This window comes from Budorcas taxicolor, chromosome 3, assembly GCF_023091745.1.
Source record: "Budorcas taxicolor isolate Tak-1 chromosome 3, Takin1.1, whole genome shotgun sequence".
Classification (NCBI taxonomy): Eukaryota; Metazoa; Chordata; class Mammalia; order Artiodactyla; family Bovidae; genus Budorcas; species Budorcas taxicolor.
In genome coordinates, this window is record NC_068912.1 from 95,129,957 (window position 1) to 95,157,047 (window position 27,091).

Genomic DNA, 27,091 nt, shown 5'->3' on the forward strand with positions numbered 1-27,091 from the left:
TCCCTGAATGGGGACTGAACTCAAACCCCAGCAGTGAAAATGCTGAGTCCTAACCACTAGTTCAGTTCAATTCAGTTCAGTCGCTCAGTCGTGTCCAACTCTTTGCGACCCCATGAACCACAGCACACCAGGCCTCCCTGTCCATCACTAACTCCTAGAGTCCACCCAAACCCATGTCCATTGTGTCGATGATGCCATCCTACCATCTCATCCTCTGTCATCCCCTTCTCCTCCTGCCCTCAATCTTTCCCAGCATCAGGATCTTTTCAAATGAGTCAGCTCTCCACATCAGGTGGCCAAAGTATTGGAGTTTCAGGTTCAACATCAGTCCCTCCGATGAACACCCAGGACTGATCTCCTTTAGGATGGACTGGTTAGATCTCCTTGCAGTCCAAGGGACTCTTAAGAGTCTTCTCCAACACCACAGTTCAAGAGCATCAATTCTTCAGTGCTCAGCTTTCTTTATAGTCCAACTCTCACATCCATACATGACCACTGGAAAAATCATAGCCTTGACTAGACAGACCTTTGTTAGCAAAGTAATGTCTCTGCTTTTTAATATGCTGTCTAGGTTGGTCATAACTTTCCTTCCAAGGAACAAGTGTCTTTTAATTTCATGGCTGCAATCACCATCCGCAGTGATTTTGGAGCCCAGAAAAATAAAGTCAGCCACTGGTTTCCCCATCTATTCCCCATGAAGTGATGGGACTGGATGCCATGATCTTAGTTTTCTGAATGTTGAGCTTTAAGCCAACTTTTTCACTCTCCTTTTTCACTTTCATCAAGAGGCTCTTTAGTTCTTCTTCACTTTCTGCCATAAGGGTGGTGTCATCTGCATATATGAGGATATTGATATTTCTCCCGGCAATCTTGATTCCAGCTTGTGCTTCCTGCAGCCCAACGTTTCTCATGATGTACTTTGCATAGAAGTTAAATAAGCAGGGTGACAATATGACCACCAGGGAATTCCCCAGAGGTCTTCTTAAGCTGAGAGATGGTATCAGTAGAATTAGTCTATATGAGGCTTTTCAGGGCCACCGAGAAGTGCGGTGAGCCCAGTTGCTTGCTCTTGCTGCTTGGGGAGAAAATGAGAGAGGAAAGCAGGCCCACCATTTCCTAGGCACAAAGCACCAGAAAAAAAGGTCCCCTGGCAGGGGAGGAAGGAACCCAGGACTCAAGATGCTCTCCTGGTCCCCTGGAAATAAGTAGATGGCCTGAGCAAGGTCACCTGGGTTGGGAGGTGGAAATAATGGTAACTCATGGACCACCCAGGTCTGGGGCTGAGCCAGAGTTCCTGGGGGCTGGGAACTGCCTGGGTGGAACCCTCCTGAAGGATAGGCCATTCTGATGCTCTGATTCACCAGGTGAGTGGCTCCAGCATCACTGCTGCTATTGTGGTATAGACAGAGTTCCAGCTCTGAAGGCAGAGCTGAGCCTCAGTTTTCATCTGTACAAGGTGGAGAATAATAACATCTACCTTGGCCCCACCACCACCAGCATCAGAGCACTTAAATAGCACTGTAGGCACATGCCGGGCACTATCCTGGGCATTTTACACCTAGGAATTCTTAATCTTCAAAATGACCTTTTGAAGCAGGCAGAATTTCCATTTTACTGAGGAAGAAACTGAGGCTCAGAGAGGTGGTTAAATGTGTACATTAAAATGAGATAATCCATGTTATATACTTAACATATACAGCACATAATGAGCCTGTGATGAATGTCAGTCATTATTGTAATCATTACCTGAGAGGAAAATGGTAAAGTGCTAGGCCCAGTTTTCAAGTTTTTGGTGGTTAGTTGGGCACTGACACAGAGATGTCTGACCAGACCCAGAGGCTCCCAGTCTGATGGCAGAGACAGTCACATACAAACCCCACCCCACCCCCACCACACAGATGGTGTTCGCCCCAGGTCATAGGGGAGGTCAGAATGGGTTAGAGCAGTGTGTGCCCAGGAAGCTACTGCCCCCATTAGGGAGGAAGGGTTTCCTATGTATGCATCTGAACTGAAACCTTCAGGGTGAGTAGGAGCTTTCACACATGGCAGGTTTTTAATAAATGTTGGTCAAGTACAACTAAAGATTTACCTTGAAGCTAAGGTAGCATAAAGCTTCAGAACTCCTCACTTACTTGGCCCCTTCCAAAGCTCTGGGAGGACCCTCTAAATTTTATATTGATAAATTTGTATTCTTTTTTTTTAAAAAGCCTTTCAATTATATGTTTTTGGATTGTCCCTTGGTTAAACAAATGAATAATACATAACAAGGAAGAAGGTGTGTTCCAGGCAGAGGGAACTGCATGTGCCAATGCCTAGAGGCCTGAAAGTGCATGGCATGTGACAAGACACTCCCCACCCCCCACCACCACCGGGGTCTCCTCCACCAGCCTCCTCCCCCAGGCTCCTCTTTAACACATTGCTGGGCTTCTCACCAGCTTCACAAACTCCAGCTGTCCTCAGTGTGCCTTTGCCACTTCCAAGCTCTTTGATCCATGTACCCATCTGGTACATCCTTTCTACAACTTCCTTGTGTATAAACAATATAAACTTCAAAACTCAACTCTGTGTCCACCTTCTCCAGTAAGCCTCAGACTCCTCCAGCTTCTGTAGCATTCTCCCTTACCCAGACTTCTAAAGATGATGGTGGATGTTATCATAGTCGGCTTCTTGCAGTTAAATAGCTTTTCCATGCCTATGTCAGAATCCCAGAGGTGTGATGGCCTTTGCTTGTGAGCATCTGGCCCCTGCTCACATATGGACAGAATAAGAACTCACTACCTTTCCAGGCAACCTGCCTAGATTCAAACAGTTGTCCCCAAAGCCTCTCCCCTCTGCCACCGGGCCCAATCTGCCTGGCTCCTCCAGGACCTAGTCCAAGCCCTCTTTCTAACATGGCTGCTTCTACAGGCTCCTCCTATTTCCTTTTCTGACATCCTGGAGCTCAGGGCTGATGCAGGGGTGCTGGAACCCCTCCTCCCTCTGTCCCCTGCCTTTGTGAAGGGACAGCTCTAATGGCAGCCACGTGCTCTGATGAGTCATGATCAAGAGCATCTGGAGCCTGGAGGTGGCCGCTGGTTAACTCTTTATGGGCCAGTGGCTCTTCTGCCAGGAGGCCTGGTCGACTTTAACTTAACTCTGGTCCTAGACATATACCTGAGGGCTGGGCACACAGTAGGCGTCTGAAGTGTTATGGGTGACCCCACATAGGCCCTGGGGAATCAGGGGAGAGGGGGCCAAGAAGGCAAGAGTGTGTAGAGTCAGGAGAGTTGAGTTCCAATCACAACTTGCTATTTCTTAGGTGAGTGGCCTTGAGCAAGTCACATGAACTCTGTGCCTCAGTTTCCCCATCTGTAAAATGGCAGTTATGAGGATTCTTTGGGGAGGCAAGTGCGAACTGCTGGCTGGCAGTGAGTGCTAAACGGCATGATTTTCTGCCTTCTGGTCTCCTGCAAGCACAGCCAAGCTGTGGGAAAGTGGGTGGGATTAAAATCCAGGTCTTTCTCTGCATGATTGCCCCCCACCAATGCAGTAGGATGGTGAAGGCCTCAGGTCAGGGGCGCTGAAAGGCGGGCGCCGTGGGGATGGGAGAGTGGCAGGGAGGTGGACCTCAGGTCTAGAAGAACTTTCTGGGCCCAGATTGCTGGGGCTCCTTGAGGAAGGCAAGAGCCCGCCCTCCCGGGGGCTGAGCGCAAAGGGTTCTCCGGCATGGGCAGGGCAGACCAGACCTTGGGCGACCCGGTTCTCACCGTCAGAGCGGGGATGGGGGGTGTGGGGGGGGCGCCTTTCGCCGGCCCCAGGCAGCCCTCCCATCCGCGCCCGCTGCAGAGCCCGCGTCTGTGGTCGGCCGCGGGCGGGCGGCGGCCTGGCCCCACTGCGCGGGTGGGCAGACCGAGGCCCGGCCCGGCCCCGCCGCCTTCCCCGCCCCCGGCGCGCCCCTCCCCGGGCGCCGCGTCCGCGGCTCGGCCGCACAGCGCCCGCTCGGGGTTCCGGCGGCAGCACCTGGGCCGCGGCTGGCGTCCGCGGGGGCACGCTGCCCGCCCCCCTCGGCGATGACCACGGCCGGCGCCCCGGGCGCCCTACCTGCGGGGTAAGCGCGCTGCGGGCCGGCCCGAGGGGGCCCTGGCCGGGCCGGGTCGGGTCGGGCCGGGGGGCGGGGGCCGGGGGGCGGCGCCGGGCCCGGCCTCCCCAGCGGCCCGCACTGCGGCTTCTAGCCCCTGCCTCCGGGCGCCACCGCCGCAGCCGGGGAGCGGGAAGGGGGCTGGGCGGGGAAGGTGGAGGCCCCGGGGACCCTGGGTCGGTCCCTCCCCTCTGGGTCCCAACTTTGTCGGAAGCTGTGGCCACAGCCACGTCAGAGCTTCCTCCCTCCCTGCCGGCGTTTACACCTGAGCCCACCGTCATCACCTCCATTACAGGTGAGGGACCTCAGCCAGTAGCTCTTAGATGACTTGTCTTAGGTCTCCCAGGAGGTGAGAAGTGGGCCTGGGAATTGAAACCAGCAGTGTCTGATGCCAGGCACTACATCATCTTCAGGGCTATTCGAAGAAGTTAAAAGGCTAAGCTAGGAAGCGGCCGGGCCCCCTGGGCACAACAGGAACAGGGGTAGTAAAGGTGGGCGTAGTCACCTTCAACGTGGCACTGGTGTTCATTGCCACCGCACCCTGTTGAGGAACCTGTGGGACCCTCCACTGCCCCGCAGCAGTGAGCAGCTCTTTGCCATTCGTGGGCCCCACTGGTAGGGGCTGGGAGCCTGAGCTGCTAGGAAGTTGTTGGGTGGAGATCCGGCCCAGGTGAGCTGGGAGGGGTGCCATTCTGCCTGGAGCCTGGCCAACAGGACAGTATTTGCGTAGGGCCTCAGGGCTAACTCATGAATAGGGAGGTGATAAGGCTGGTGCCGCCTGTCAGCTGGAGGCCTCCACAGGGTCCTTGCCTGTTCCAGACTGAGGGCTTGGAAGTTGGGTGGGTGGGGGACTCCCTGTCCTGGGGGAAGGTTGCCTGGTAAGTCAGGCAACGTTTTGTATGACTTTGACCAAGTCCTTTATCCTCTCTAGACTTCTGGTCCCTCCTTTGGAAAATACAGGGAGGCTGAGCTGGCTGCTCCCTTCCTTCTCTGGGTTGGTCTCTATAAATCTGGAAGCTAGTTAAGTCTGTCTGCCTAGCCCTGAGCATCACCCCCACTGGGCCAAGAAAAATGATTTTTAGGAGAAAAGGCAGGTGTGGAGCAGGGCACCTATCAAAGAATCCTGAACCCTCAGACTAGAACCCTCATTCATCCTCTTCCTTGCACCCTCACATCCCTGCCTGAGTCCTCTCTACAACTCTAGGCTCCTCTGACCCCTCCTTGGGCCTGCCCTTCTGCACTGGCAGTCATCCTCCTACTAAACCATACCTGCCCATTTGCGTGCCCTCAAGTTCCATCTGGTCCCAGCCAGTGCATTCTGGTGGGGTCTGAGCAGAGCAGCGGCAAAGCAGTTCCTTTACCATAGACACTCATTCAGTCACTCAACAAATTCTCAGGCCTACTCTGAGCCCAGCTCCATGTGTGACGGTCAGTGGTGAACAAACTAACATTTAAATCTCCATCACTTCAAAAATTATGAAATATTTTCAACCTTCAGAACAATATAGCCAATAATAAAATGAACTCTATGCCCTTGCCAGCAAGCTTTTCCAGATGTTAATATTGTGCCCCATTTATTTCCTATTCTTTTTAAGAGATAAACCATGGCAAAGATGGTCAAAGCCCCTGTGGACTACCCCTACCCTTCCCTCTACAGAGACAGTCACTATCCTGAATTTTGGTTTGTCATTTTTCTGTCTGTTTTTATTCTTTTACTGAGTATGTTTAAGCCTAAAAATTATGTAGTTCTTTAAATTTTTTCTGTAAATGGAGTCATACAGCATAAATCATTCTACAACTTGCTTTTACTCATTCAGCTTCAGGTTTCTGAGATAAAGGTCTCTTGATCCTTGAAACCCTGGCCTGCACTTGCCTTCCAATGTGTGGTATGCCACCTGATGTAGAGACTGTTATTTATTTATTTATCCAGCCTTCCTGAGGTGGAAAGAAGGTCCACCTGAACCTGAGATGGTTCCCAGGATCTTGTTATTCAAACAATATTCTCATATGATTGTCTTGCACATATATGAGTGTCCTTCCTGGTTCCCAGGTAGGAGTGGAATTGCTGAGTAGTAGGACATGTGCATTCAATTTTTAAAGTTACTTAGTTTCATTATAAAAGTGGTGCTGTTCTGTAAAAGAAATGATGGAAACATCTTAGGGAAAAAAATTGCTAACATTTCGTGAGTACTTTTTATTGTCCTTTACACTGTCTCAGTCATTCTTAGCAACAACACTGGGAGGTAGATACTGTCATTCCCATTTTATTGATGAGGAAACTGAGGCTCATAGAGGTTAAAGAACTTTCCCAAGTTTTTCCAACAAGTGATTGCTAAGCTGCATCTATAGTCCAGGGTTGTCTGATTTCAAAACTCCACACCACCTAGGCCATACTCCCTGCCATGTGGTACTGGCTTTATGCACAGCTAAGGGTGACTCTAGAAGCAGAGTCCCAATCATATTTGCAGTTTAGAAAGGTCATGGTGGAAGCGACAGGTCCCCCATAGATGGGTTCCCCTGAGCCAGAGTTCCCCGTGAATGCTGGAGCAGGAAGTAGAGGCCAGCTCTGCCTCCTGTCTGCTCTGAGTGACCACCTTGCCCTGCCTCTACTGCCCCACCCACCTCACCCTGACTGAGGGCTGGGTAGGAGGGTTTTCTGTTTTCAGCAGGTACGAGGGTGCCCCAGCTCTGCCCATCACACACTAAGGTAGTGATTTCCAGGCAGACTGAAGTGGAGGGGTGGGAAGGAAGGGGAGAGTGGGATGGCTCCAGGCTTGACACCCCCTCCCACCCTTCAGCTCTCTTCTCACTTTGACTTCAAGCCCCCTCCCCCTATGCTAAAGATCCTGGTGTTCATTGTCACTAGCCATTCCCCACCCTCTATCCAGCTCAACATCCCTGCCCACCCACCCGCACCTGCAGCACAGAAGAAGAGGCCACCATCACTACTTGGGAGCCCAGGAACATTTTGGCCTGGGCCCCAGAAGGGAGCTTAGAGCAGGAAGGGCTTAAAGACATGGAACAGCCTACAGAGAAGTGGGGACCTCAGTCACAGCCAGGGGAAGGGAAAGGTTTGGCAGGTTGCTTTTGCAGAAAGTATTTCTGTCTTCTCCCAGGTTCCTGGGAGCAGGAAACCAGGTTCCTCTTTTTACTGTCTTCACTTCCTTATCTGTCAAATGCAGATAAGAACTTCTGGCTCTTGGAGCTGGTAGGAGGATTGAGTGAAATAATGCAGGCATCAATTTAGATAACTTGAAGTGATATTCTCCTGACGGTGATGGGTATTTGTTAGTGCTATTATTAAGTCCAGTGGGGCTGATGTCTCCAGCCCACCTCAGCTTCCCAACCAGCTGGGATGCCCCCACCTCACTCCTTCACTTATAGGCCTTGCCAAGCCTGTCTTCCATGCTTGCCCCATGGTGGCTGGCGCCCCCTCCTCACTATGGTGCCATGCCTCCAGCCCTTTGCTCACACTCTGTTCCCCTTCAGGGACTGCTTTATCCATCTAGTCCTCACTTCAGGGCCATCATATCCAGAAAACTTCCTTGATTGCCCCACGCTCACTTCTTGGTCTCGTCAGCCCCCAGTGATGCCCATGAGCGCAGCCCTGATGACTCTGGTTGTCAATGCCTCTGCCTCGTGTAGCCCTCAGGGCAGGCCCAGGCCTGGGTCCAGTCTCTTTTCCCCAGGGTCTAGCCCTAGGTCTGGAGAGGTCACCACAGACCCGCCTCACCACAGTTAAGGGGAAGGGTGCTGAGGCTGCCAGAGAAGGGAATATGTGCCTCTGTGTTTCTGTCTGTGCATCTTTCTCTCCAGGTAGATTGAGGAAGCAGAACCTCTTTCTTGATGCGGGAGTAGGAGTGGGGTGTGCACAGAAAGGGAAGGTAGGCTCTTGTCTCTGAAATTGTTTAGAGATGGACAGAAGCCAGGACAATGGACTTGATTCCCTGGGGCTGATCTGGTGGGCACTGGCTTAGGCAGAAACTTGGGTTAGAACCCATGCTTGGGCATGTGACCTTGGCCAGGTCACCTCTCTCTGTGCCTTAGTCTCTCTTCTGAAGTGGTATAATAATTCCACTTCGCCAAGCTTTGTGAGCGCTCAAGGAGAGGACAGCAGTTAAGTGCCTGGGGCAGTGGGTACTCATAGCCTTTTCACTGATTCACTAGCAGAGATGAATGGACTGAACCCCACTCATTAGGCTGATCCTTGGGTGCAAAGGAAGACACCGTCCCCACCTCATGAAGTGGGGTCTTTTTGGCTTTATCCTAAAGGTGAAGACAGTAAAGGCTTTCAAGTCTGGAAATGACATGGTCAGATTTGGGTTTTAAAAAGATGCCTTTGACTATTACATTTATCCTTTACCATACATTCCTGAGAGTCTGCTGAAGTAACAAATCCCTCAAGCCAAGGGAGCTGAAATCAGGCTGGTAAATAAGATGAAGCCACAGCAACCTGGTGGTATTTACAAGCTACAGAAACCTAGAATCTTGAGTTTTAATGACACTTAAGGAATGGACTTCCCTGGGAGCTCAGTGGTAAAAGAATCCACTTGCCAGTGCAGGAGAGGAGGAAATGAAGGTTTGATCCCGGGTCGGTAAGATCCGCTGAAGAAGGAAATGGCAACCCACTCTAGTTTTCTTGCCTGAGAAATTCCATGGACAAAGGAGCCTGGTGGGCTCCAGTCCATAGGGTGGCAGAAGCGTCAGACATGACATAGAGACTAAACAACAACAACCAGGAATGGGAAATAAGGACTTGGGGCTACCCAACAGTGTGAGGGGTTGGAACTTATCCTCCCTACCCACCCCGCCACTACATGAATGTGCCACCCTCAAGGGTGTCTTCAGCACATAAGGATACTGACTAGGAAAAAAATACCCACACACCACAAAGGGAGACCACAGTTCTGGTGGGGACCAACGGGCTCCCTAGAAACTTATACAGACCAGTCAGCTCTCACACAAATTTCAGGTTTGAATATACATTACCTCTGTGGTCCTGAAAATGCTAAACCAAAAAAGTAACATAAGTAGTCTTAGGGTGGTAGCACCACAGGGAACTTGGCTGAAGTGAATGAAAGTGCTCTCTGAAGAAGTGGGTTCTCATTTCAAAATCCCTTTGGGATCAGTCAGATAGGAGTTTGTGGTAAAATTATGAAACATACAAGGAAACGAGGCGCTGTGAGCAATAGATACTGGAAGCAAGAAATAGCAGAATTAGAGTCTACGATCCAGGGAGGGTGGTGGGAGGGGGTGAGGGTTGGGAACTCATGTACACCTGTGGTGGCTTCATATCAATGTATGGCAAAACCAATACAGTATTGTAAAGTGAAAAAAAAAAAAATAGAGTCTACGATCCTAGAGTGATGAGACACTGTGATTGTGTTTAAAATGTGGAAAGAAATCAAAGATGGACTTGCAACAATAAGCAGAGAACAAAATACTGCCAAAAATGACCAAGCAGATTTGAAAAAGAACCAAGTAGAATTTATGAAGATGAAAAATAAAATCATTGAAATTAAAAAACTCAGTGGACAGGATAAGCAGCAGATGAGACATACTTAAAGGGAATTAGTGAAATGAAAGATATAAAGAAATTACTCCAAATCTAGAGTGAGTGAAAGAGATGGCCAAGAAGAGAATGAAGAGAAATGAAGCACAGAATAAAATGAGGTAACAGAGAGAAGAATTAGGAACGGGCAGGAGTAGAAGGTGGAGTCTCCCATCAGACCTAGTAGAGATGGTAATGGCCTGGACTGGAGGCCACTGGGTATAGAAGGAGGTAGATTAAGATATTTTCAGGAGGTAGAACTGATAGGGCTTACTGATGGAGCAGATGACGGAGGCCAGCGGGAGGATGTGTCAAGGATGACTACTAATATTTCTGGCTTGGGAAACTTGATAGAGGGGTATTGTTTATTGAGATGAGAAATCTGGAGAACAGATTTGGGAGAAGAAACAGTTTTGACCAAAAAACATACTTCATTTTGCCTGGGAGGTTCTGCTGATGCATCACAGAGTCCTTACAGCTGGGCCTTAAGATAGGTGTAGGACTTTATCTGGTGGAGAAGGAACTTTAACTTTTAAGGATCTTTTTGCAGTAAGACTGTCAAAACTCTTTTTGGAATCTTCTCTACGTAAAAGAGATGGAGAAGGCAATGGCACCCCATTCCAGTACTCTTGCCTGGAAAATCCCATGGACCAAGGAGCCTAGTAGGCTGCAGTCCATGGGGTCACTAAGAGTTGGATGTGACTGAGTGACTTCACTTTCACTTTTTACTTTCATGCATTGGAGAAGGAAATGGCAACCCACTCCAGTGTTCTTGCCTGGAGAATCCCAGGGACGGGGGAGCCTGGTGGGCTGCCGTCTATGGGGTCACACAGAGTCAAACACGACTGAAGTGACTTAGCAGCTACGTAAAAGAGACCCCTTGAGAAGAAACATTCACAAGAAATCAGGACTTTGGGGATCATCTCTCATCTTTTAGATGGAAACAGGTTCAGAAAGATAAGGAATTTGCTCTCAGAACCCAGGGCTCTTCATTTATTCATTCATTCATTTGTTTGTTCATTCATTCGTTTACTGACAACCTGTATTTATCAAAAGCCCATTTTGTACCAGATACTAGATGCTGGTGATACAGTAGTGAACAAAATGAAGATTCCTGCCCTCAGGAAGCTTATATTTTAGTGGAAGGAGACAGATAATAAACCCAAAAATAAGTTAAAAGAAAAAGGGTCACAGAGTGATAAGAGCTATAAAGAGGTATAGTGGTTAAGACTCTGTGCTCCCAATGCAGGGGGCTGGGGTTCAACCCCTGGTCAGGGAACTAGATCCCACATGCCACGACTAACAGACCTTGCATGCCACAACCAAAGACCTCACACTCCACAACAAAGACTGAAGATCCCTCATGCTGCGAATAAGACCTGTGCAACCAAATAAAACTAAGTATATTTTAAAAAGAGGTGTAAGGACTGGAAGGAGGCCAGGAATACTGGAGATGCTATTGGCTAAGGTGGCTCTTGAATGTAAGGCCCCCTGGGCAGCTCTGACAGGGTGGCTGCCCATTCCAACCCATTGTGACAGGGCCTGTGGGGTTCTAAAGTGCAGGCCAGAGGAGGCCAGGAGAAGGCCTAGAGAAGAAGGAGGAAGAAAAGAACTGAAGTGGGACTTAGTGGGTGGGCTGTCCCCCCTAAGTGGGGGCAGAAAAGTCTAATGGGTCAAAAGGGCCATGGAAGGTAAGATAAACTTATTCCTGAGGCTTCCTTGCACCAACCCCCAACATTATCCTCATCCCCTTCCCAATTCTCCCACTGGGTCTCAGATGACATTCCCCTTCCACTCCCCTCTCCTACCTTTAGGAATACTCAGAGGTAGGTTCAGATTGTCCTGTGTCCTAGTACAGAGGGGGCAGCCTGGAGGAGCTCATGATGCATCCGAGGATCACCAGGCAGGTCAAATGGGCGCTGGGAGGCTCTGTTTCAGCCAGGACAGTTGAGCCTCTCGACCGAGGCTCTGTTGAGAGCTTCCGGGCCATGCTTGTGTCTCTCCCACCAGGACTCCTGTGAGCAGCCTCCATGAGGCCCTGGACCAGTGCATGACCGCCCTTGACCTCTTCCTCACCAACCAGTTCTCAGAAGCACTCAACTACCTCAAGCCCAGGTAAGGCTTAAGCCCAGATTGGGGTGGAGGATGTGTATGTGTGTGTGTGTGTGTGTGTGTGCGCGTGCATATATGTGAGTGTAGGGATGGGGGTGTTAGATGGAGAACCAGAAGTCTTATGTGAGAGGAATCCGGTGTAACTAAATGTCTTCAGCCTTCTGGGTCACTCTGACCTCTGAGAATTCCATAAAAATGGCTCAGGATCCCCATTCCACAGCCATGAACAGCCAAGCCCTCCTCAAGGTCACCGTGACTTCCTTCTCCTCAGGTTCTTGTGGCTTCTTCCACTTTGATTTCTTGGTCCCACAGAATCCAGCTCCAAAACAGCCCCTTTTAGTTATTTTCCTCCAGAGTACTAAAGACTTGAATTGCTTTCACTGAAGCCTTTAGGGCAAATAATGACAGTTAGTAGTTTAGCCATTTCTTCTAAATAATACACTTGGACTGCTCTTTCCTTACTTACCTCTTTTTTCAGTTTTTTTTAAAACTGAAATTAAGTTGAGATATAATTCACATACCATAAAATTCACTCCTGTTACTTTTTACTTTTACAAATCATTTAATGGTTGCAAGGGGCTTCCCAGGTGGCTCAGTGGCAAAGAACCCCTCTGGAAAGCAGGAGACGTGTGTTCGTTCGCTGGGTCGGGAAGATCCCCTGGAGAAGGAAATGGCAATCCGCTCCAGTATTCTTGTCTGGGAAAACCCATGGACAGAGGAGCCTAGCGGGCTACAGTCCACGGGGCTGCAAAAGAATCAGATATGACTTAGCAACTAAACAACAAATGGTTGACAAGAATTTAGCTTTCTTAAACCCCTGCCCTACCTCCCTTCCTTCCTCCTCTGCCTATTATTATATCACAATATCTGGCTAAATTAGTAATCAGTGTTTTCATTATTATAACTATGTAATTATTATAATTATGCTCATCACAAAGATAAGCCTTACCTTGTAAGGTTATATTTTCTTTTTGTAGTTAATAATTGTCTTGTTTTTTTCATTTGCCTAATTTGCTATATGTTTATCCTGAGCTCTTTATAGCCACTCCATGAAGTCATGAGGTTTTCTCTAAATACTCACATATATCAGGGAAACCCTCTCAGTCCCTCCTTTTTCTGGAAACCTGTTCCCTGGAGGATAGGCCTGTTTACTGGCCACCTTCCAGCTGGCTCCTGGAATCCCCTTTACTTCTCTCCAGTTTGCTTGGCCTGGCTTTTTCTCTCACCGTCCATATCCTCCCTCCTTTGGTTACAGCGCATCCTCTAGAAGTTTCCTAAGAGAGAATTGCATGAATATAAGCTTTCCTGCTCAGAATTTTAAAGGCATTGTTTTCTGCCCTGTTTCCTGGCAGGTACTGTAGCCAGGAGAATCCTAATTCTTCTTCCATGGCATGGGATCTTTTTTCCTTCTCCAGACATGTTTAGGATCTTCTCTCTTATTCCTGCAAATCTGAAATTTTGCAGTGATGTGCTGGAGTGTACGTCTGTTTAATTGGTATTTTTTAATTTGAAAACTCAGTTCTAGGAAATTCTCTTGTATGATCCTTCCATATTCTGTTTCTCTTTCCTGGACTTTACGTCAGCCACTAGGCTTCCTGGTCCAGTCCTCTTCTGAGCTATTTATCTGTACCCTCCCCCCTGCATTTCTTTATCTTTTTTCCCCCTGATTTTTAGGAAAGTTCCTCAACCTTATCATTAAATCCACTGACTTTTCTTTTTTGTGTGTAATCATATGATTAATTCCCTAGTACTCCTCAATGTTTTCTGAATGTTCTTTTTTCCCTAAAACATCTTATTCTTGGTTTATGGGTGCACTGTGTTCTTTATATCTATATTTAAAATATGAGTGTCCTGAGGATGGGGCCTGGCATGTAGTAAGCATTCTAATGAGTATTTATTGCTGTTATTATTATCACAGAATAATTATCTCTTTAAAAAATATTTTATTTTTTTCCTACATAATCTTGGCTTTCTCAGTGTTTCTTTTTTCTTTAAGAGGGAGAATCCTCTCCCTGTGGTGGGGAGGGGCTTTCCTGAGACACCCATGGTCCCTGGCTGGCTGTCTGGTCATATTTAAGAGCAAGTTCACTCAAAATCCAATGGGAGGGTCTGGCCCAAGTAGCCTTGTGACTGGTGGGATCAGTTTTTGGATGAGCTGGCAGAGAGCGGGCCCCAGATGTTAGCATTTCAGGAAAAGAACCCTGAAGAGCCCCCCTCCACGCACACACACCCCACTACCTTCCTCTACGTGGGCAGAGAGCCCTGGCAGCCTGGGTCCGGGGGTTGAGATGGGGTCGGGGTGGGGTCTAATCACATCTGCCGCCTGCTGGCCTAATCCCCTCTTTTCAGCTCTGGGTTGTCCTCTGCCACAGCTGGCTCCCCCAGAACCGCCCTCCCCGCCAGCTCCCCCGGGAGAGCGAGTGCTGGGGCAGGGCTGCTGCTTTCCTCAAGCCAGTCCTGTTCAGTTTCTCTGGACCTGACTGACCCATCGCTCTCCTGTCTGGGGTCAGCGGCCCAGCTTCTGAGGGGGCAGTTCCAGGCCTTGGTGGGCATGAGTTGTACAGCGCTCCGTCTGGTAGCAGCCCTCACACCTCAGCCCACCCTCTGAGAGGGTCTGGCTTGAGGTGGGGCACGACCAGTTCTGCTCAAGAGTGTGGCCACCGTCTGAGGTAGGCCAGGCTCCATCCTGCCCCATCTCTGAGTACCTTCCAGTACTTCTGGAAGGCTCCTTGGCTCCCCTTCCCTCCTGGTCACTACCTGTCCCTAAGCAGCTTCTCTCTGCCACTTCACCCCCCAAAGCCCTGCTCCCCTCCGAAGCCCCCTCCTCCTTGAGGGGCTGCCTGGCCCGCTCTCACCTCAGGAGGGTACTTTCCTGGGGAGTCCTGAATTCAGGCCCCTAGAGGCAGCACAGAGAGAACAGTCTTCCTGCGAGGCCACCTTCACCTCATTCACGAGACGCTGTAGCCTCTATTTATCTCAGCACTTGCCCCATTCTAAAAAAGGGTCTTTCCTTTCTTTCTGCATTTAAGAACCTCCCCCTCCACCAAATAGTGCTCGTCATTAGCATACACCCCACCCCTTCTTGTGACAACCAAATAATCTTTCCAGAAGGGAGGTGTGGGGAGGCACAGGAAATATCTTTCTCTATCACTGTGAAGAACCACTGGTCTAGAGAAAATAATTCTTGCTATAACATGACCTCCCCTGCCCAGGCTTAGCCACTGAAGCTGTGAAAGATGCTGGGGGTCAGTTTCATTCACTGTTCCTATTGTACACACAGTGTCTCACTTACTGTTAGCCGTACTTTGCCCTCGGGGAGTAACTGGGCTCACCAGGCTTCCCACTCCCCCCCCCCCACCCCCCAGTTTTTGCTTTCCCTTTGTCACGTCTTTGAGTAGCTTCTAGTTTATGTTACCTCACTCCATGTCTGCCCCTGAGCGCTGTCTCTGGAACATGGTCACTACTTCACTCATTTGATGAAAAAATTGGTCATGGCTGATACCGAGCAGAACCACGGTTGAAATACAGCCCCGCTCAGCTCCACAAGCCACAGTCTGCCTCCAGGCCGTCTTGGATCTCAAGCAGGTGGAGGAGTGTATCTGGCACAGAGGCCTCACGCCTGCCTCCTCTTCCAGGTGGGAGGGAAGGAGGTAGAACAGGGGTGTGCGTGTTGGGGACGGGGTGGTGTGCACTGTCCTGGGATTCCTTTTCTTGAATGTTTACATCGGATCTTGGTTGCGGCACGTGGGATCTTTTGTCACAGCTTGAGGACTCCCTAGTTGTGGTGCAGGAGCTTCAGCACTTGCAGCACCCAGGCTTAGTGGCTCCATGGCATTGCGGTTGCCGGCCAGAGATTGAACCCACGTCCTCTGCCTTGCAAGGCGGATTCCTATCACCTGGACCACCAGAGGAGTCCCCTAGGATTCCTTTGAGAGAGGAAGCCAAGTCCCCTGCTGAGAGTAAGGGCCCAGGCTGGTGGTGGGGTGGGTAGGGGGTGACACAGGGATTGAGGAAAAGTTGATGAGCAGTGTGATGGGCTGAGGTTGGTGATCCCGCTCAGGATGCACCTGTCTGTGTAGTGGCGGCTTCCTCCTTTATTGCGCGGTGGCAGCGCTGTGGAGAGAGTAGGCGGTTTCTTGTTTTCTGGGCCCAGGCTCCTAACCAGTGCTGCAGGGGGCTGGAAGGCTCAGCAGTGAGGGTTTTGACAAGAGAGTGGGTGACATGAGGAAGCTTGAGGGGTCAGGAAGACAGGACGGGCTGGAGGATCGGGCAGTGGGAGTGATGAGAGAGTGCAGAGGTGGGGAGCCTGTGGTTGGGAGGGTGAGTGTGTCATGCAGGCCTCCAGAAGCAGAGCTGTTCTGTGGGTTGATGATGAGGTCAGGATGTGGCAGTTGGGCACCCATGACCATTTCACTTGGCAGCGCCTTGTGAGTAACCTCGTGTGCATGGCGGCAGGTGGGGTGCTAGGGCCGCAGGACTGAACAAGGTATGGGCTGCTCTCAGCGCTCCTCAGGGAACCAGTAAAGGGTGGTACTGAGAGTTGTACGAGGACCCCAACTCATGTGGGAAGGGGCTGGTCAGGAAGGCTTTAGGCCCAGCCCCGTAACTTCCAGGGTGCATTGCAACATGCAAATGTAGAATCCTTTGTTCAAAAATTATTAAGGATTTCAAAACAATGACAGCAGAGCATTAAACCAAGCATGGACCCCTGTGTGACTGCACAGATGGCATACCCGTGAAGCCAGCCCTGGAAGTCTTCCTGGAGGAAGTGACATTTAAACTGAGATAGGCTGGATGAGAAGGAGTCAGCCAGATAGAGAGAGCATTTCCAGGCAGAGAAACAGCCTGTGCAAAGGCCAGGCAGAGAACGAGGGCCTAGTGTATTTGAAGAACAGAGACACTCAGCCTGGCAGGGGTGGGGAGAGCTGGAGTAGGTCCCAGAAGGATGAGGGCTGAGTGATGGAAGGTGGATTGGGGATACAACTGCCTCTGGAGGTGAGTGAGCTGGAGAGAAGGGCAGCAAGGTGCGTCTGAGAGGCACTGGGGGGCTTCCATGAGGATGAAGGAGAGTGGCTTGGAGGTGGGGGGCTCTGTCTGCCTTCCAGCCTAGATCAGCCTCATCCAGAGAGGTCCTCTGGAAGTCAGGGTTTACAGTGGGACTGCAGGGAGGTCCCCAGAAAGAGCAGTAGGGGTGGGATCAGAGTCAGCCTGATGGTGAGGACAAAGATGGCTGACAAGTAGCTGACAAGGGCCCAAGTCATGGCTACTAGCAGGAGGAGGGAAGGGCTGGAGGCCACTGGGCTTAGTGGACCTCCAGGTGGCTGAGGAGTCCCCGATCCCAACGTACAGCTCTTCTGATGGATCTTCAGTGCTCTCCTTCTCTCGACAGCTGGTCTAGGCCTGGCAGAGACCCCGTGGGCATTGTGTCCTAGAGCTGGGTCTGGCTCACAGGGAGGGGGATCATTGCTTTCAGTGGTCCAGTCACCATAGGCACAGATAAGAACTTTGTGGAATGCAAGCTAAACTTGGGGTGCCTGAGGTCTTGGGGGGCTGTGTTATACCTCTGTGCCCTGAATCCCAGTCCAGACTACAGACTTGAAATTCCACTTTGCCTGCCAGCTGCCCAGGCAGGGTCCCTCCTACTAGGCTGGGCAAGTGGAGCTGAGTCCTGGGCCTGGGACCTGAGGGTAAGGAGGATGAGAGTTAGACAGGCCTGAGGAAGGGAGTTATCTGGGATGTGGGTCTTTGTGCTGCCAGGGAAACCCTTCCTAAAGGAGAAAGTTTTTATGCAGGGCAATGACCCTTGACCCTGGCAGGACCCAGAGGGACTTAGACTTATATTTATTGAGCATCGGCATTGTGGCCCCAGACTGGATACCCAAAAGTCCTGGGAGAGAATTATTGTGTCCATTTTACAGAGGAGAAACCTGAGGCTCAGAGATGCCTATAGAGCTCACCAGGATCACACAGCTGGTAACTAGTGCCTGTGTCTGAGATATTCTGGAGCTTGAGTTCTGTCCCCACGACAGGCTGTGACTTCCTTTCCGCACGCCACTGCCCTCCAACAAGCAGTTCTAGCAAAGACCTGGGAGGTGACCTGACAGCTACTAGGATTGGTTCTCTTCATAAACCTTTGACTTCTGAGGATAATATCACCTGAGAATCACCCAGAAGTAGAAAAGCAACTTAATTTACAGAGGTGTTTTATGAATGAGAAAGGCAGGAAAATGTGTGAAGTCGTATACTCTATAACAGTCTATAAACAGCCTATAAACCTTAGTCATCTCTGCCTCCTGTGAAGTTCCCAGCATAAGCCTGGCACTGAGGAGTTTGGAAAATAGTTAACAAGGGAGTGTAGGGAAGGGAGTGAAGACTGCTGCAGCGTCTACTCTGTGCGAGGCTAGAGCACTCCCTGGCCAGTCTCATGGGGACTCTGGTGGACCAGCGTTATTGTCCCCGTTTTGCAGAACCATAAATCAAGGCCCAGATGTGTTGTTGACTTCCCAGGTACAGAGAGGGGCCGGGTCCCATCCTTCCTTGCCTGTTGCTCTCTGTATGTGTTAGACTAAATGCCGTCCCTCTCTCTCCAACAGCCTTTAGATGAGAGGTCTGGGACCGTGGAGGAGCAGGGAGAGAGGAGGGGGAGGCTTCCTGAGCCCAGCTTGCACTGTCACATGGGTGCTAAGACAGAGATAAACCCACACAGCCCTGTTCTTGAGATGCCCGCCGTCTGGGAGAGAGCTGAGTGTCTGCTGGCGTAAGCTCAGCGTGGCCTGCACCTCAGGCATAGACGCATGCTCCCTGGAGCAGGAGCCCCACTGGCATTCGAGCAGGAGCCCCTTGAGGCGTTCAAGCGCCTTTACAGATGAATCGGGGTGTGGGGTAGAGAACGGGCATTTCATGCTGTGGGAACAGCAAGGACAAAGGCCTGCAGGAGGGAAAGGGTGGAATTTTCCTGAGGTAAGCGTGTATGGTTCAGTGTGGGTAGACTTGAATGTGTGCAGATACTGAGGCAGGAGCAGAAGTGATAGGAGAACTGGGCTGGAGAGGTGGTCAGGGCCTCAACCCCCAGAGTTATCTCATGGGAGGTGGAAGCCCCAGGTGGGCTCAAGCAGAAAGTGGTGTGGTCAGGTGACGGGATGGGGAGAAGCAGGAGGTAGTGAGGCCAGGGGCGTCCAGACACAAAGATGGGTAAGCCCGGGGTGGGGTTTGAGGATAAAGGAGGCCCTGCGGACAGCACTTGGGCTTGGCCTGTGGTGGGTAGGGGAGAAGGCGAACGATGGCCCTGGCGCAGGGAAGTACCACCTCAGGTCAGCATGCTGCTGCTGCCATCTGAATGAATGTATAGATGCCGTATAGAATGAATGAGAAACTGAAGCTCAGATTTGGAGATTCACTTAGGGCCACGCAGTAGGAAGAAGAGGAGCTGGGATCCGAGGCTGCCTGAGTAGCAGTGGAAGGGTCAGCTGTTGGGCGAGTCCATTCTGCTCTCTGGACCTGTGTCCCCACCATGCATGATGGGGGAGGGGATGGTGAATGATGACATGGGATCAGCTATCTTGAAGTTCTAGCGGTTGATGCTTTTATGTCCCTTCTCTCTGGCAGAACCAAGGAAAGCATGTACCACTCGCTGACTTACGCCACCATCCTAGAGATGCAGGCTATGATGACCTTCGACCCCCAGGACATCCTACTTGCTGGCAACATGATGAAGGAGGCTCAGTCGCTCTGTCAGAGGTCAGGTCCATGGGGCAGGCAGGGATGAGGCGTTGTGAAGGATCCGTTTGTCACTTTGGCCTATCCCAGTGCCTAAAATGCCACTATTAGTCCTGCTCCTTTTGGCTCAAAAGTGTGTCCCCATGTGCTCAAAGCTGTCCTTGTTGGCGCTGCCTCAGGAGCCACATTGTCTGACCTGGTCACTGAGGGCTTTCAGGGCCAGACTGGATTGGGAGGAGATGAATCCTGGCTGTGGTCATGTAATAATTCTCTGACCTTGGGCAAGTCCCTCTCTGGACTCAACTTTCCTCATCTGTAAAATGGGTGTGATGATAGAGTTGTTGTGGGAACTGCATAGTTGGTGTTCAGTGCACATTAATTGCTTGAATGCATGAATAAACAGACCCTCAGTGTTTGTGCACAGGTAGAGTCATCATTCACTGGGACACACTCCAGCCTGACCTAGGCCAGTCCCTGTGCTGGGCTCTGTTCGCCCAGATAATCATCAGACCCTGGCCCTCTGATGCCTGAACGGCCTGATCAGGGAGACTCAGGCACAGACAGTGACAGCTCAGCGTGATGCAGGGCAGCTCATAGCGTCGTGGGGGTCCAGCCTGAGGAGCAGGAAAGGCTTCCTGGAGGAGGTGACATCAGAGCTGGGTCCTGTGGGGTGACGAGGAACAGGTCAGGTTAGAGGAGGCAGGGGAGGGGGCTCCATGCAGAGGCAGCAGCAGGGGCAAGGGCATGAGAAAGCCTGGATTTGGGGGAGTTTCCAGGAGCTAAGTGTGTGGAGTCCTCTGGGAGGGGCAGGGGATGCTGTTGAAGGTGCCTGAGCCCCCTGCTCACCTCCCTGAATGATATGAGGCCCTGTTTTTCTCTGCAGGCACAGGAAGAAGTCCTCTGTAACAGATTCCTTCAGTAGCCTGGTGCACCGCCCCACTATGGACCAGTTCACAGAAGGTGTGGCATCCAGGGTGTCCTTTCAGCCCGCTGACGCCAGGCTGCCTGGTTCCAGGCCCGGGAAGGGGCAGGAAGGGGCAGTTATCCTCCTCGTTGTCACCCAGGGGGCCGAGCCCTGGCCCAGGCACTGAGACATTGATGGGTCAGACCTGGGGCCTTTTGAGGACTGGTCTCATGTGTGGGGGTGGGTGGAGAGCAGGTAAGACTCAGTTACCTTACAGCATTACCTGCTGAGGCCTGCAACTTGAGGAAAGAAAATGCTGTCAAAGGAGCTGTCACTTTGCTCCTCAGGCTAGGGTGGACTTAGGGCTGTGTGTGCAGTTAGGTTTAGTGGTTTAAAGACCATAGTGATCTCAGGTGCCCCAGAGGGGACTGTGGTTTTAGAGCCTGACACCCTGTGACGAAATAGCTGGGGGCAGTAGCAGAGAAGGTCTGGGCTGCCAGAGCCACACTGCATCTTTGTGCCATGACCGCAGTCCTAGAGGCAGCAGCAGCCAACCATAAGCACTTGGGGACCCTTCAGTGGGGGTGGAGGGCAAATGGCCATCCCCACCTCGAGAGCCCTCTATGGTTCCAGCACAAAACATTGCCCTCGATGGTGTCCCTCTTGTTCAAACTTGCCATGGCTCCGTGCTGCCCACAGGACCAAATCTGTAAGTCTTCACCTGTGTGTAAGGCCCTTTCAGCCCGACTTCTGCCCCTCATTTTCCTTGTCCCCTCAGTCTCTCCCCACTTCACCCCATTTCAACCTTCTGTGGCTCAGCTGTCCCCAAGCATCAGAGTTGTTGACTTTCCTGGGCCTCTGCCAAGAAAGCTCTTCCTGCCTCATGCTTCCATCCCATTTTCAACTCAGATATCCTTCTCCTGGAAGTCTTTCCTGACTCTTCCAGCTGTGTCAGTTCTCCTTCCTCGCTCCCACAGCCCGTGGCTTCCCTGGTTTCATCCGTTCATCCCAGTGCCCTCGGGGTGTTGGTGCACAGCGCCTACAGTGAGGCCTGGAGGGCAGGAGGACAAGGTCCAGGGCCCTGCGCTGGCTTCTAGGGGGATGCAGGCGTGGGCAATGTAAGCTAACTGGGGACTTGTTGAGTACCATGTGTGAAGCAACCTGGTGATGGGACTCAGGAGGCAGTGGGCAGGTGCTGACTCGGGCTCCCTTTGCCTTTTGGGAGATGAGATGAGGAAGTGACCCAAGTCTCCTGCCAAGAGTTCCAGGAGGCTGCAGGGCTTTGGTTTTCTCCCCGCAGAGGAAATCCACGCTGAGGTCTGCTACGCAGAGTGCCTGCTGCAGAGAGCGGCCCTGACCTTCCTGCAGGTAGGAACCGCTGCCTGTACAAGCATCCTGGGGGTTTCAGAGGGCGGAGCACCACATCTTAGCCTGAAGGATCTAGAGAAGCCATGACCTGTGGTTGATGCAAGGACCAAGGCACAGTTACCCCAGCACTCCTGGCCCTGGGCAGGCTCAGTGGCAGAGGTGACGGGCTTTCCCTCTCCACAAGGGGCACACATGTCCCCACCCACTGACAGGATGCAGGTCCACCTCATGACTGCTGGTTTTCTGCTGCTTTTGTGTCACGGGTTCAAATGTCAATCAAAGCCTGACATTTGATTTATTCAACAGACAAGTTGGAATGAATCAAACTTGATTCATTCAAGAACTTGACTTGTAGCACCTGCAACACACCGTACTTTGTATATACATTGCAGGGTTGTCGTTTTTACATACCTTATACCCATTACATATTTGTTTCTGCCTACATTTGCATATTTTATTTAACCATCACCTCAGGCCTGTGAAGGGGAGAATTAGGGGGAAGGACCCACCTTCTCAGGGTCATATGGCTAACAAATGGCAGAGTTGGGGTTTAAACCAGATCTGGCTGAGTCAGCCAAATAGGAAATGGCAGCCACTCTAGTATTCTTGCCTAGAGAATCTCAGGGACAGAGAAGCCTGGTGGGCTACATACAGTTCATGGGGTCACAAAGAGATGGACACGACTAAGCACATGCCTTCTGGCTGACTCAGAGCCTGTGCTCTTCACCATAGAGGAAATTGTGAGACCCTTTGGTTTTACCAAAAAGCCAGAATTATAGTTATAAATATATGTGCATATGTATTCAGTCTCTTCAGTTGTGTCCAGGGATTGAACCCGCGTCTCCTGCATTGCAGGCAATCATCATGTAAATAGGTATATTGGGGTGGGAGAGGCACATATAAATTTTATTGTTGGGGTGTTCTTTATTTTTGTTAGTGATATTTCTATCTTTTTGGACCTTGGATGATTAGAATTTGATTTATCTTAGTTCTTCATGAGGATCACCATGAATGGCCTTTTATTTCCTTTGTTTGTATACTCTATTATTACACATAATACCTAAACACCCATGAACCCCACCCCCACCCAATCAAAGAACAGAACCCTGCTGACAAGCCTCCTTGCCTCCTTGCCTCCTCCCTCCCTTCCCCCAGGGGGAGACCACTACCTGGAGTTTTGTATGTATCATCCCCACCCTATTTTTTAAAAAAATGGTTTCTCAGCTTCCTATTCATGTCTGAACACCAAATTGCTATGTTTTGGTTGCCTTTGAGTTTCTTAAGGCCTCAAACTGTGTGGGACTTGCTTTTTTTACCCAATCACAGAAGGATGTGTTTAATACTCCCTGCTGTGAACATGCCAGTTTGTTTATCCATTCTCCGGCTAAAGGACATCTGGTTGTTTCGGTCCTTGGCTACTGTGAACAGTGGTGCTATGAGCCTTCTTGAAATACATCCATTTTTGTTGTGTATATACCTGGGAGCGGAACAGCCAGGTGGGCTGTAGTTATTGGTGCTTCTTTTTTTTTTCCTGCATCGTGTGGCATGTGGGATCTTAGTTCCCCAGCCAGGGATCAAATCCATGCCCCCTGCAGTGAAAGTGTGGAGTCTTAATCGCTAGACCACCAGGAAAGTCCCCAGGTATGGGTGCTTTAAATTACAAATGTGATAAATACCTGCTTGTTGTTAAAAAAAAAACCACAATCCCAAACCAAAAGTCTCCCTTCCTTCCCCGCAGTTCCTCTACCTGGAGGAGACACGGTTAACTGGTGGGAGCATCTCCTCCAGGCCTTTCTCCAAGCGCATAGTTCATGTACATGTGAGCCTGGTAAAGGAGGCTGTGGTCCAGCCCTGGGCATTTTGGAAGGGTTGTTTGGCAAGCAAGACGCTCGTCTTAAGTCCCCAGGATAGAGTGGGGAGGTCTAGTTTAGCTGACCTCGGACCCCTACCCATGCGGGGCCCCTCATAAAGTGAGGCCCAGGGAAAGCAAGGAAGGATCTGGAGCCTTGATGATCCTCTCAAGCCTGTGGCTAGGCACCCAGGCCTGGCTCTTAGCAAGTCTCCCTCCTGCAGGACGAGAACATGGTGAGCTTCATCAAGGGCGGCATCAAAGTTCGAAACAGCTACCAGACCTACAAGTGAGTGGGACTGGCCTGGGCTGGGGGATGTGAGGGTTGGGGGGCACAGCAGAGCACAACACCTACTACCCTGTGCCCCTCAAGCTGCCCTGTGGGAGGCAGAGGGTGCTGGCTGGAGGCAGGACACCTAGAATGCTGTGTGACTTCACATTTCTGCAACCTCAGGACCTCCGTTTTCTGGAATATTATTCCCCTGGTTTTCTGGGTGTATCTGTTCATTTGGTCCCCCCAAGTGCTGTCTTTGTGCCTAACTCTGAACTAGGGAAAAATAAGACATATTCGGTACAAGCAGCTCAGTCTGGTTGGGGTAGGAGAAAGATGCAGGAACAATTATTTTGAGGACAGCAATATAATTCCTACACATCCGTAAGGCCCCGTCCAAATGCCACTTTCCCCATGAAGCCTTCCTTGAACCCTCCAATACGTAGAAATGGTGCTTATACACACACACCCCCTCCCCAGACTGGGAGCTCCTCAAGGGCCAGATAGGTTATTTCCATGCTGGCCCAGCACTGGGCCACACATAGGGCCGTGTTTATGGAGCGAAGATTGAAGACTTAGTCCAGAGCACTTCTGCCCAACATGGTCCTGCAGTCCTTGTCTGTAATTCCCAGACCAGGAAAGCTCTGAAAGTAATTAACCCTCCCTCCTGCCCCCAGTTTGGCATTGAAACTCCTTTTCCATTAAAAGTTGAATTGACTTGAGACTGTTGCCATTACTTTGCCCACTTAATGTGAGAGTTTCCCTATGGAGACACTGTGAGGTTGATTTCAAGGTGTTCCTGGGGTATAACACACCATGCCGTATACGGGTGCCAGCTCCTTTCTGTGGTCTCTGCTGGAATTGCTCAAGGAAACCAGATGTGTGTTCTGGCCCCGCCAGGCTCCCTACCTGCTGCCAGAGTGATGTTTTCAAAGCACAAACCTTGTCAGGTCACTCCCTGCCAACTCCCAAGACCTCTCTTGCTCTTAGAATAAAGTCCCAGGTCTTTGAGTCACTCCTGGGAGCTCCGTTTGTTCTTGTAACCTCATCTCCTGCCCCACTCCGCCTCAGACATTTGGGCCTTCCCTCAGTTTTGCAAACATACCAGCTCATTCCTACCTCAGGGCCTTTGGACATGCTGTTCTCTCTGCCAGGAACACTCTGTGCAGGCTAGCTCCTCGTTCCTCAGGTTTCAGCTCAGATGTCAGCCCCTTGAAGAAACCTTCCCAGCACCCCAAATGAGGTCAGGCTCCAGGGTTCCCCCTCTTCCTCTCAGTGACTTGATGGGGGTCCGTCCCTGAGAGGGGAGAGTTGTGAAGATAGCAGCTTGACGGCTTTGTGCCCTGCCGTCCAGAGAAGCTCAGTCAGTGTTTGCTGAGTGAATGCTCTTAAGATGCTCATGGCCTGGGGAGGAGGCAGGTACCTCTTTAATTTCCCTCTCCTGCCCCAGGCAGACTGGCATATGTGTGTGCTCAGAACTATGGGTGACCAGAAGGAAGAGGGTTGGATTCCGACCAAGAAACTCCAGGAGGACTTCCTTAAGGAGGTGCTGTTGGAGTTAGCCCAGTGTTCCTCATCTGGGGCCAGTTTCCCCGCCACGAGGCAACGTCCAGAAACATTTTGCTTGTCATACTGGGAGAGGCTGCTCCTGACAGCTAGTGAGTGGAGGTCAGGAATGCTGCTAAACTTCCTAGGACGTGCAGGACAGCCTCCACCCCCGACCCCCAATCAGAACCAAGAATTATTCAGTTATCCAGCCTAAACTTATCAGTAGTACCAAGGTTGAGAAGCTGTTCTAGACAGAATACAGAGCACAAGCCAATGCCTAGAGGTCAGATGAGGCGGGTGTGTGAGAGCTGATAGAGCTGAAATTCAAGAGCAAAGACTGTGTCATTACGGTGGGAGATGGGGCTAGAGGTTCCTCGAATATTGGCTCTCTGGACTGCCAGACAGTTACACATCCACCACCAGGGAGTTCTGAGGTCAGTAAGAAGTGGGGGCCACTTGGCCCCAGCTGGAAGGGGACCCCGCCCCCCAGCTGTGGCTGAAACAGGCTTTACCTCCCTCCACAGGGAGCTGGACAGCCTTGTGCAGTCCTCACAGTACTGCAAGGGGGAGAACCACAGGCACTTTGAAGGAGGGGTGAAGCTCGGCGTGGGCGCCTTCAACCTGGTGAGTGGGCGTACCTCCCCGTGTCCAGCATCTGGGTTCAAGATTAATCTCCCCTGCACATCACTGGCTACACTGGGTCTCTGCCAGGCTACTGTCCTAGGCCCCAGTGATGAAGCAGACACACTGCAAGCCTGGGGGTAACTCACAGCTGGGGTGGGAGTGGAGGCTGGCCATGGCTCCACAGTCCCTTCTGTACGTTTCTTCCTGAGGCAAGTTGAAATCAACTATGGCGACAATATTTATAGCACCAGAAATTGACAAACACAAGACATCAGGGCCTTTTCTACCCCAGAAAGCTGGTGGTTAAACATTGACCAGTGGCTGGGAAGGAGACAGGCCTGGAAACAACTGGTGACCCATGGGGAACAGAAAGCCAGGACTTCTTTCTGCGGGAATTGGGGAAGGTTCCAGGGAGCGGGGAGTATTTGAGCTGGAACTTGAAGGATCCACAGGTAAGGGAAGTTTTCCAGGTGGAAAGAGCATTCTAGGCAGAGGGAACAGTGTGAGCTGAGTCAGGGAGGCTCAGAAGAGGTGTGCCTGCTCCTGGGAGGAGGAGCAGCTCTTGGATGACTTGGACTTCTGGCCCTGGGTGGCCAGGGACTTACCCCAAAGTGTGTGTGGTGGGCGGCAGCTCCTCCCCTATAGGCAAAGCCTGTTCAGATGGGGATCCCTGCCCCTCTCTGGGTTTCAGATTCCTCATTTGTAAGATGGGAGCAGTGATTCTGGCCCAAGTGCTGAGAAATACAAGCTGCAGAGTGCATCAGATACTTTAGCAGGTTGTAGCTGGACTGTCTTGGGTTCAAGAAGTGGCTCCACTTCTGATCTGTGGAGCCTTGGGCATATTCTGTCACTTACCTTATGCCTCTGTTTCTCCCTCTGTCAAACATAGCAGTAAATCCCTTCTTTGCAAGACTTCCGAGATTCAATGCAATGACAGAGATCCTGGTACAAAGCAGGGATTAAGTGTAATAACAATAGCTAACTGCTAGGTGCCACCTCTGTTACGTGCTTCATGTGTATTAATGTGATCC

At 51.0% G+C, this 27,091-nt stretch overlaps 1 protein-coding gene across 1 annotated transcript in view; it reads left to right on the plus strand.

Moving 5' to 3' along the window:
- Positions 1-3,989: 3,989 nt before the first annotated feature.
- TTC39A (tetratricopeptide repeat domain 39A) overlaps positions 3,990-27,091 on the plus strand; it is a 39,370-nt gene continuing 16,268 nt past the window's right edge. Inside the window, exons 1-7 of the mRNA XM_052637037.1 lie at positions 3,990-4,087; positions 11,679-11,783; positions 19,386-19,517; positions 20,380-20,456; positions 21,701-21,768; positions 23,842-23,906; positions 25,961-26,060. Of these exons, the coding sequence (XP_052492997.1) occupies positions 4,050-4,087; positions 11,679-11,783; positions 19,386-19,517; positions 20,380-20,456; positions 21,701-21,768; positions 23,842-23,906; positions 25,961-26,060 (585 nt within the window). The 5' untranslated portion in view covers positions 3,990-4,049. The remainder of the gene's footprint in view (positions 4,088-11,678; positions 11,784-19,385; positions 19,518-20,379; positions 20,457-21,700; positions 21,769-23,841; positions 23,907-25,960; positions 26,061-27,091) is intronic.